The sequence below is a fragment of the Oryzias melastigma genome, linkage group LG18 (assembly GCF_002922805.2).
Source record: "Oryzias melastigma strain HK-1 linkage group LG18, ASM292280v2, whole genome shotgun sequence".
Classification (NCBI taxonomy): domain Eukaryota; kingdom Metazoa; phylum Chordata; class Actinopteri; order Beloniformes; family Adrianichthyidae; genus Oryzias; species Oryzias melastigma.
This window is the reverse complement of record NC_050529.1, coordinates 6345980-6357876: the sequence shown is the minus strand read 5'-3', so window position 1 is coordinate 6357876 and position 11897 is coordinate 6345980. Positions and strand designations below refer to the sequence as shown.

Here is an 11897-nt window from a genome sequence, read left to right as displayed (position 1 = left end):
TATTAAGTGGAATTTAAAGACACTATTGCTCTGGGAAAAAAACTGTTCTTGAACCGATTGGTTCTGCACTTCATTGTCCGGTATCTTTGAAAGACCAAGGCGGGAACCCAACCTATGATTAGCGGTCAAGCACAATTTGTAAAAATCCCCAAAGAAAGCCGGTCTTTAAAAATAAATATATTCATGCTGATGTTTTTAAAAGTAATTACTGTCCCAAATGTCACAAACCTTTTTGAGTTTTGACGTTTTAAGTTGCAGCTGCCAACGTCATAGATAAAGCTTCCTAGAAAAATCTCTGATGAACTTCCTTTTCTTGAGAGTATTACCACTCATTATCATTTGAATCTGGTCCAAAGATCACAGTCAGATCTACTGACAAACATTCGTCAAATTCCAAACCGCCGTTCCTGCCGTTCTTGGCATTTTTCCATAGGTTCTCAATGAAGTTGACCGAAGATTCACTATCAACTTTCTAACCCAGGATGGGATTTTATCTGCATGGCGCAACAACCGACAACTTTGTTGACACAAAAATAGAATCGGTTTACGTCTCCTCTGTCATGGCTGCCTTTTCCCTCAAGCTTTACACAGGAGTTCAGACGACAGAAGCTCCGCCCTAATGGGTCCATTCCATTTTCTATGGAACCAACGGGGGACTAGTAATCGTTCCTGCTTAATGGGTCCATTTTGTAATGGAAATGCTCAAAATTCTAGTCCGGCCCAGTCTGGTTTGCTCAGTGGAAATGAAGGAGAAGAGAGACATGTACCCTAATCGATTGTTTTATCTCTAGTATTTTTATGATGCTTTTATTTTGTTGATTTGATGTTTTAGGTTGACATTTTAAAATGTCACCAAACAGGAGAGTTGGAGGCTGACTCCGCCCCTAAATGAAATTTATTTGACGAATCACAAAAATTCAACTGTATTGCCACATTTTAACCTGTAGGGGGCATCATACAGACGTTTTTGGCTATTTTTTTAAGAATTAACCAATTTATTTTTTATTAATTTATCAAAAAAGGGAATGACCAACAGACAGCACTTTTAAAGCCCAATTTATGGAGGTCAACAGACAAAAAAAGTTGATTTAGGGTTTGGATAAATATCTGTTTTAGCTTCTAAGCTAATTCTGGCACATTGAGCTTTTAACGTGAACTGTCCCTGAGAAATGAACCAATAAAAAAAATCTATTTTTGAAGAAACTATGTTCTGTAAGACAATGTTTTTTTTCATTGTTTTGGCTAAAATGCCGTAATCAGAATTAAAAGCAGAAATTACCAGAAGGACTGGTGTTTTTCTTTGGTGCAGATCTTCCTCCGTGTCTGCTCTGCTCAGTGATGCAGCAGATTTTCTGTCTCTAGTTACTGGTTAACCAGGGCTTTGTAACGCGTTGCCGTGCCGCCCGGTAGGAGCTTATATAACTCTGAGGAGGCGGAGGAGGGGAAAGCTGCCTCTCACTGATACGGCGGTGAAGCCGTGACTCCTGCTGTTTCTCTTAATCACTCCTGTTACTTTCCCCCCCGTCTGATTCTCCACATGAGGCGTTCGCTGTTTATCAGGCCTTTAAAGCCTTTACGAGTCTGACCTGTGAGCAGCATTGTGAAACCCAATTGGAGAAAAGTTCACCGGAGTTTTGCCGAGAGAGAGTTTAAATCCCAGAATTGGAGGAGAAGAGGCAAAGAAAAGCAGAGCAGCCTGACTGGAAGATTAAAACAATCACCTGAGCAAACATCTGACACACAGCGGCTTTGTGTTTTAATCTGCATCAGATCAGAGCTGTGAAAACATGTCCCAAAATATAATCAACTTCTTGATTATTTGTTGGATTTTTGACGCTTTTTCACTTTTTTTCAGTGGATTTTGTCCGTCAAATAGCCACAACCTGTTCAGTTTTTAACCACTTTGACTGAAATGTGGTTTTCAGGTGACCAGAGTGCTAAAAAAGCCGAATTTAGTGTGAAAACTTCCGGTAGCGTGTATGAATGAACTCCCCTTTCACGCTCCAACCTTTGCCCCACTGTCAGCCTCCAATAGGGTGTGTTTAAACATGTGTAAATGTGAAGGTTCAGGCAGTTCGGAACCGTTTGTTCCTGCAGCCCTACGGAGCTCAGAACATTCCCACATCTGGAATCGGATGCAGCGATCAGCAGGTAAGACGTTCTGTCGACTTTACCTCTAAAAAACAAAAAAATCAAAGCTTTTTATAAGAAAACTATTCATTGTTGATTTGTTGGCCTTCATATTTTGTGCAAATCCTTGGAACTGTTGCACATCTGTAAATAGCAGCTCGTAAACATGTGTAAAATGATGGCGAGAAGCACTATAAACGTAAATAAAAACTACATTGTAGTCAAAAGTTTTATCTCTTTTGTCTGAAATTTGATTTACTGGTTTATTTTGTGCAAATATTAAAAAAGAATCTAAAGAAAAACTACAATATTGAACACACAAACTACATTTCCATAAGAAACGAAAAAACGTAGAGGATGTGTGTGAAAGGATATCCGTATGATGAGTAATAAAAATTAGCAATTCCTTTATTGGTCGAATGTCAACAGCTTTTGGGTGAGGACTTTGATTGGACCATCGTACGACTTTTCTTGTTCAGCAGAGATACGGACCAACACATTCTCACTCTCAACTCTTTACATCTTGATGTTTGGTTAAGGACTCTCCGGTCCCCAAGTCGTCGTTTGGCTGTTCCTGTTAAATCCCGGGGCCCCTATCGAACCGAAACCAGCCCAGAGTACACTGGTACCCTAACCCGATACCGGCACCTGCATATACCTGCATATCGAGGGTTGTGGACCCTTGATGTTACCAACAGCCAGCAGGTCAGAAAATGATGAGTTAGGGACACTTAGAACATCAGTTTTTGGCACGGAGGGTTCCTTAACCAAACGTCAAAATGTGACAAGTTGACAGTGAGAATGTGTTGGTTTGACCTGCCTGTGAAAACTGGCTCATGACCAACTTAGCAGCAGAAATTAAAGTGGGTCACAGAGAGACAGAAGTACTGCTGAAAGCTTCCATAGATGGTTCAGTAGATGTGAAGCTCACCGTACTGGGAGAGTCTGAATGATCTCATGAACCCAGACATGGAGACGTGATCTTTTATTGAGATCATCAAAATAATTCAATCTGATCTTTCAGTGTCATCCATATGAGAAAAACAAACAATGCTTCCTCGTAGCAATAAGAGCTACATTTATCTACGGGTGTCCAAATCCAGCCCCCCTGCTGGTTTTCCAGAAATCCTGTCTCATCTCCAGCTGATTACCTGGATCAGGTGTGATTAGACAGGATTTAATAGCGGTCCTCGAGGTCTCCGGCACCCTAGAGTCTCAAGTCCGTGAAGATATCTTTAGACAAGCGACTTGGAATCATGTTTATAGAAATACAGTGACTTTTTTCTTTTTTTGACAAAATGTTTTGTGATTCTTTACTTTGAAAATGAAGTTTTCGAGAAGATTTTCCAGAACAGCTCATCTATGTTTGAACATCCCACAAATGAACATGCTTGGACATGTAGCGTGTAGAGATGCAGCTGTCGTACATCTCCCAGAACGGTCTGCATTTCACGTCACTCTCTCGATGAGGATCGAGAACTACTTTCAACGTCCTTAGTCCAACTTTGTTTGATTTACAAAATATTTGCGTATCATTGTCAACAAAAGGGTTTCTGTCAAGTAAGTCTGACTGACAGCAGCTGAGTGTTAGAAACCTCTTGAACTCTTATATTGTGTTTGGGTCCAAATGACCAGAACATATGAAGGGAAATTCAAGCAGAAACAGTATCTGTATAGAAGATTTTAGCTTTTCTCTGTTGTTTTTTTTGACAAAGAGATATATTTTGAGCCTACGTTAGTTACTACAGAAGTATGAAACAGTTGGACTCACATGTATCAATACCATGTCTATGGTTTGCTAATAGATCAAATCCTTGAGGTATCACCTTTTCACTGGTAAAAAAAGTGGTATTAAAAACCAGAATTGGTTTAATTGTCAATTTATTTAGATTTAGCCCATGATTTCATCTAACATTACTGTTACAGTTCACGGTAATTTGAAGATTTGAACCTGGGACTATCAGATCTTTTGGTTGACGTCTGATCAGAAGATTGCAGGTTCACCTCCCACCTTGGAGTTAACACCCGTGTACCAAAAGTCATGTGCCATTTGGAGCCAGTGATTGGTCCGAGTCGCCTGAGTCAACATTTCTAATGTTGCCAATCATAAGTGAAAGCAACGTGGTGGAATCTGTCAATCAAACGCTTGAGGTGTAGACCAGCACACACCACACGCTTTTACTGAAGCCTCTGATTAGTCAGTTTATAGCTTGTAAAAATTAAATAATATTATAATAAAATTAGCAAGAAGATGCAAGGAAAAAGGTAAGAATTGTAAAAGAAATATAATAAGTGAGTAATAGCTGCTTATTTATCTTTATAAGTCTATAGGATTTTGACTTCTTGGACCCAGGAAGTACTTCCTGTTTGGGACATGAAGGAGGCGGGGTCAAGCTTTCTAGTAATATACATCTCTATGGCGTCACTCCACCCAGATTCCATGAAGTTAAGAATCTTGCAGCTGTTTCACCTCCAGTAATTCCAGCTCAAGGCTGAAAGCTGCACAGAAAGGTCTTTGTTAAAGCTTTACGAGGTGTCATAAACTGCAGCAGATTTTCTCGTTTTACTGAGTTAGCAGTGTTAGATAATCACAAATTTGTGAAGCTGTTAAAGGGAACACGAGTTTGACGTTGTATAAACAGATCCTGCTTTGTCTACGAAGGGGTTGGGAGGTGATGTTCTTAATCGCTCAGTGGTTTTGAACTTGTGTGGATTACCTCTAAAGACGGCCACTCACCCCGAACTCCTCTGTCCTACAGTCAAGAACTTCATGTTGAAACTTCTTTAGAGAAAATAAAGAACATTCTCCACAAGTTACCGTAATAAACCCAGTAAAAAAATTTTTTTAAAAAGCCTAAGTTAGCCAAAACAGCTGAAATATTAGCTAAACTCCATAATATCCTAAAAAAAAAAACCCAAAAAGAAGTCTAAATTACCCAAAATATTAAGCATGTGGGCAAAAAATTAGCTACAGTCCAAAATACCCTGAAAACAAAATTACCAAAAATAGTTAGCATACAGCCAAAATATTAGCTAAACTCCAAAATAGCCTAAAAATCTTAATTATTACCAAAATAGTCCAAAAAGCTAGCATAAAGTAACGACTAATCAACTATTAAATTAGTCGTCTATAATTTTAATAGTCGATTAGTCAACAACTCCATATCAATTACCACCAGCCACCTGGTCAACACGTTCTCATTGCCAAGTCGTCACATATTGACGCATGGTTACGGACCCCTCTGCGTCAAACATGGACATTTTGTGTCCCCAACTCGTCGTTTTTTGACCTCCTGGCTGCTCCAATTATATCAGGACTCCCTGACCTCTAGTACCGTTCCAGTACCAAGATGGATACTGCACCAGTACTCAAACCTTAACTTGATATCGGACGCACTATACCAGACGTGGACTTGAACCAGTACCGCAAACCGGTGCCGTAACCACACAGTACCAGACAGTAGTGGAACCGTGCGCCTGTTACGCTACATATATAGTGCCGGATTGCGGATCAGGTTAGGCTTAGGGTTAGGGTACAGTACAGGCTGGATCTTGAGGACTGGTCGGCATCCGGTATCACATTAGACCCCTAATTTAATTGGAAAAGCCAGCCCGACAAAAAACGACGAGTTGAGAATACCCAAAAACGTTCATTTTTGACGCAAAGGGGTCCTCAACCATGCATCGATATATGACGACATGGGAATGAGATGTGTTGACTCGGTAGCCCAGGGGTATATAAAAAGTGGGCCATTCTGCACGTCCGACAGGCACCCAACTGCCACCGTCATCATCCATGACCATGACAATTTTTTTTTTTAAATTATAGGCGGCGAAATGAATTCTTGAAATTTCAGCCAATACCTTCCTGTCGTTGTGACCGTAGCCTAATTGAGGAAACGCTTCATACATGTCGAGACTCCTGTGTTTTTGTTTTATTCTTTTCCGTCATCCGAAAGGGAAATTTTTAGCACTATAGAAGCATGAACTCTGAAGTTTGTGTTTTCCATGAATTGTTTAACTCGCTGTTCTCCTCTCTTTACAGCCACATTCACAGCGGAGTTATAAAATCATACCGTCTTACTTCAGATGCCACAACCGAGACATCTGTCATCAGTGTGGTGAAATTTTGAATAAGAGGAAGGTGTAGAAACCACACAGCAGCATTTTCCAACTTCCTTTATGTTTTAAAGAGCTCCACACCCAGACCCAGACAGGGAGAGGTGTGTTTTCAGTGAATCGGTGTTGCTTGATTGTTCTTTTCTACAGACTTGGACTATTGGTTGTTTTTACAGACCGCACACTTAAAAAAAACTTTTTTTCAGAGTAATGCATACTTTTTGGCTTTTCATAGAGCCTTTAGTTAAGTTCTTCACCTGCATGTTAACTGTTTTTTACCTAAGTAGCATTGTCACAATACAACAGGAAATAGTAAACATGACACTGGCATTATCACTGACTAGTCAAGGTGGGTTCTTGGGGGTATTTTGTTTTGATCCATTTTGCTCTGTTTTACTTGTGTCTTTGATTATAGCCATCAAGAGAGTAAACGTAATCGCTGATTAGAGATTAGACAAATCGGATTAGCAGCATGTGACTGTTACCTTTGAAACTGCAGAAGCAAAGAAGAATGGAATTTGTCTTTCAACAATTTGTCAAGTTTTTGGATAAATCGGGAAATGGTCTAATATTTTATTTTCTGTTGGTAATCTTTCTCTCATTTGACAACCAGAAACAATATTATCTGCGATATGGCCTGATGCATATTCAAGATTCACAGATTTTTAGTGGTATTGACTACAGATTGGGAAACTCTGTGCCAAATTGGAACCAGTACCAAGAATGTTTACGTAACAGCCATATTGTATAAAAACGCCCATTTTTGTGTTACATTTTGGTGCTTCATTTCGGACGTGTCAATCTTTTGTGTTCTATACAATTCAAGCAAATTTTTTACTTTTACAGCGATTGTGGGCGGGCTCAAATATAAAGGGGTGTGGCTGTGAGGGTGGGCGAAGCTTCAGTCAAAATGTCGATAGAAACCCGAGCAAAACTTCGGCTGTACCTTACAGCAAAAGATTCTAATTCAGAATGAGAGTGATGAGTGCAACACTTCAAAGAAAAAAAATGTCTTCATGGTGATGAGTGTCGAAATGCGCCTTTACTTCAGTGAAAACAAGATACAGTGCTGCAGTGCAGACTGTCAGAAAGAATGGAAAAAAAAGCATCATCAATACAAATACAGTGAATCTTTTTAGGAGAAAATGGGCATCAGTTTTCATTTTAAAGCATCAATTTGAACACCGTTTAAGCCAGGGATGGGCAACTTCAGGCCACATTCCTCCAACCTAACCTGCTCTGGCATGTTCTAAATGGATGGACACACCTGAACCAAGTAATCAGTTATGATTGGAAATCTGGATATCATATATACTGGAACTGCTTCCAAAGAACCGGTTTGGCAACAGATCAGAACCCACCCCTAGTATGACCTATTTGTCAGACATCCAGGGTTATTAAAATGCTACTTCTCTTCAATGTTTTGAAAAAAATACATTAATAGCTAAAGCTAAACAATCAAGCGTCACACTCCGGTCGTCGAGTCAGTATCATACCTATTTTCCAACAAATTTGCCATTCTAGTTTCCATCCATCTAACCCCCTAATCCCTTTCGGGCCTATCCCAACTACTATTAAGCAAAGGTGGGGCACGTTCTGGATAGGTTGCCCGTCTGTTGCAGGGTCATAAAACCATTCATATCCAAGGGACAATTTTGAATTACAAAAAATTAACCTATGAAAAAAATGTTTGAACCAAGCAAGGAACCTGGAGCGCCACCATAGTTTATTTTGAGCAACACAAGATCCAGGTAATTAACAGTAACAGTATTAACCTGAAAAACTAACAGGATGTGGCCCTCAAGTCCTGGATTGACCCTGACATAAAACATGTAATTTCCATTTTAGGTAGATGTATGAGATGTAATCTAAGAGTAGGAGAAACTGGGAGATGATTGTGACCCTTGAACCTTCATCGTTCCTTCTTGTGTCTTACAGAAAATGTCCGCCATCATCTCTTGGTTGCTGACAGTCCTGGGCTTGCTGCTTCTGCTCGGAGCGTCTCCCTGCAGCAGCAGCAAGATTCTCGTCGTTCCTGTTGACGGCAGCCATTGGGTCAACATGAAGGTGATCCTGGAGGAGCTTCACTCCAGGGGCCACAAAATCACCGTCTTGCGCTCCGCCAAGAGCTGGTACATCGCCAGCAACTCCTCCTTCTACACCTCCATCAACGTGCCAATGCTGGAGGATGAGGCAGACAGGGAGTTCTACCACAAAATGATCCAGGATGTCTTAGATTGTCGCAGATATCCTGCTTTTATTCGGACATTTTGCCAACAGGAATTGATGACGACTGCATTTTCAGATGGCCATGGGATTCTGGCAAGAGCAGCAGCGACTATTTTGGAAGATCAAGCTCTCATGAAAAGGATCCGAGATACTGAGTATGATCTTATGCTAACAGACCCTGCTCTGCCTTTAGGAGTTATTCTGGGAGGTTACTTGAAGTTACCAATGGTGTTTAACGTGCGATGGATTAACTTGGGGGAGGGTCATTTGACCGTAGCACCCTCTCCTCTGTCCTATGTCCCGATCTCAGGAACCGAGCTTCATGATAAAATGGATTTTCTAGATAAGATCAAGAACGTGTTGCACTACCTCCATACTGTAGTTGAGCAGCATTTTATCGTTAACCCTGCTTATTCAGATCTTTTTAAACGCTACTTTCCTCCTGGAACAGACTTGCTGTCTCTACAGCATTCAGCACACATCTGGTTGTTACGGGCAGACTTTGTCTTTGAGTTCCCTAGACCCACTATGCCTAATGTGGTGTACATCGGGGGCTTCCAGTGCAAGGAAGCCAAACCCCTCCCTGATGAGCTAGAAACATTTGTCCAGAGTTCTGGGGAACACGGGGTGGTGGTCATGTCTTTGGGGACTCTGGTATCAGCGCTTCCTCGTGAAACCACCGAGGCCATCGCTGCTGCTTTTGCTCAGCTCCCTCAGAAGGTGATTTGGCGTTTTGTTGGGGAAAAGCCATCTTCACTTGGAAATAACACTCGTCTTGTCGACTGGTTACCCCAGAATGATCTCTTGGGTCACCCTAAGACTCGTGCCTTTGTTGCTCATGGAGGAACCAATGGCGTGTATGAGGCCATTTACCACGGAGTCCCTGTTGTGGGTCTACCGCTCCTCTTTGATCAATTTGATAACCTTCTCCGATTGAAGGCGCGCGGTGCAGCTCAGGTTATGGAAGTCACATCCCTGAACAAGGAGAACTTCCTTGAGGCTCTAAATGACATCCTCAACAATCCTACCTACCGCAATAATATTCAGCGTCTCTCTGAACTCCATCGTGACCGGCTAATATCTCCCTTGGAAACGGCCATCTTCTGGATCGAGTACGTCATCAGGAACAGAGGGGCGGACCACCTCCAATCAAGAGGCTTTGACTTGCCGTGGTACTCCTACTTCTGCCTGGACGTGGCTGCTTTCTTTGTGACTGTAATCGGAGCCTTCATCTGGGTCTCAGTCTCAGTTTGTAGGTTTCTCTGCTGCAGGTGGTCCAGGAGAAAGATGAAAGCAGAATAGCAACTGGAACCAAAGCAAAGATTATCGATGATTCCTCTTTATTAATTTAAGATGTTTGACTTATTTATATGCATGTCTGCCAAGTATTATAGGATATTGATCAAATGATGAACTGCTGTGAAATCCTGGTAATGAACAATTCATTAATAAATAAAAGCAACCAGCGTTTATCACAACTGTATAAGAAATGTAAGGAATGCTAAAAGGTTTACATGTAAATAAAGTCATAATTCACCAACGTTTGTAATATTTCCATCAGCAGATCATTCAGTTACATGATGCATAAAATTCACAAATATACTCAGTCTTTCACTACATTTATATATTACAACAGTATCTAAAAATGTTTTACTATGGATAAATAGGCCAATCAAGATAAAAATAATATAGAAAGGTAAAGTAATTAACTTAAATACAGTATTGAAATTGAAGTAATTCTACTTGATAGTTTTGTCCAAATGGTTTGATTTACACCTAGATTAATTGCTACAAACAAAAGTCTGTCACTGGCGCGGTGACTAACAGGAAGACTTTAACAAAGGAGAGCTTCCTGTACGATGTGGAGGAACTTTTCAGCGGTGCCCAGGACAGAAAGCTTTGTTTTTACCAATGCAGAAGTGTTTCCCAACCTTCTGGTACTCATGACTCACCATCATGCATGCACAGAACGTAACTCTTCCATTTAGCTTCAAACAACCCAACAAAAGGGTAAAAGGGGCAGCTTATAAAGCCAAGGTGCAAACTGAGAAGCTGGAGCAGCATGCACCTTCTTCCTGCAGGTCCGGACTCTCAGGTGTGCTAATATATGTAAGCTACAATGCTACAAAGTTTTAAGCTAACATTATTCTATGAATAGGCAGGGTTTAAAAAAAAACGTACCTCTCCCATCTGAAATCACAAGGTAAAAATGTTACTCAACACTTATTGTCTCATTGCAGCCATTCTTTGTCCCCACAATTTCAATTGTAGGTTTGCTGTTCCTTCCTGTGGAGTCAAAGTCAAAATATCACATCAGGAACATTTGAACGCATATTTTATAAACAATCCCAGAAAATATTTCTAAGTGGACCCCATATGGTTTACCTGTGGGTTGAATTGACGTCTGGACGTTCCATGGTGGCCCCAATTGTGTTAGCTATGGCTAAATCATTTTATAGGTGGGACCTAGATGAGGCCCATTACGTCTACAGTATGGGTCCTAAGTGGGTTTGTTTATGGGTTCCATATGGAACCAGCTGTTGCCAATGACCCTTCACCTTTTACTAAGGGTGTCAATAAACTTTCATTATCAAGTTTTTAAATTTAAATTCTAATTATGCAGCTGAAAGGAAATTTTGGACTAATATCTATTAAGGAGAAGACCAACGTCATAATCAGTGCTAAGATGTTTGTAGTATTTTGTTTTCTTTTAGAAGTTGACCTGAATAAACTTGAAACATTTTTGTATTATTATAACTCCTAGAAAAATGTGTTCAATGTGTACCCTTATTCTCTCTTTCTAAAGTGGCAAATTTCCGTAAGTACCAAATATTTTAGTTCCTCAAATGACCACTTGAGGCAGGTTTTTGTGGGAAGCAGTTTCCCATTAACATGTATTTCAGAAAGTCAAATGATATGGAGCCTGGGCCCCTCACTTCTGCCCACAAATAATCCACATGTGGCCGATATTGTAATGTTCAGTTAAATTTGAACATTTGTTTCATAGCAACTCGTAAAAAAAACATACTAATACCGCTAAAACAAACGTATTACAATACCTTATGTTATTTACAATACCTTAAACTCATAACCATGATTACAGCACATACAAATTAATACCGATACTGCTAAAACAAAAGTTACTGTGACTGCGCTAAGTGATGTTAGTTACACGTAAAAAGAGTTCAACACTGCTACACATTAGCCACTTAAGAAGTGTTAGCTGCATTCCCATAAACACAATACCTGTAACTCCCAATTTTGTATACAACACCTAAAAAAATAAACTGATAACGCTAAAACAAATCCTACTGGGATTATGCTAACTTCCGATAATGTAAGCAACATGTAAAAACAGACTAAAACCATTAAAACAAATGCTACTGTGACTATGCTAACAATTAGCAACATGTAAAAAC

General features: G+C 40.3%; 1 protein-coding gene across 1 annotated transcript; it reads left to right on the top strand.

Annotated features, from left to right (window-relative positions):
• Positions 1-2648: 2648 nt before the first annotated feature.
• ugt5g1 (UDP glucuronosyltransferase 5 family, polypeptide G1) lies at positions 2649-10018 on the top strand (the record flags this gene model as incomplete). The annotated part of the gene is given in 2 exon segments (XM_036216853.1): positions 2649-2835; positions 8188-10018. Coding segments are annotated over 2 exon segments (1780 nt in total), but the record flags the coding sequence as incomplete, so codon positions are not given.
• Between the last annotated feature and the right edge of the window lie 1879 nt (positions 10019-11897).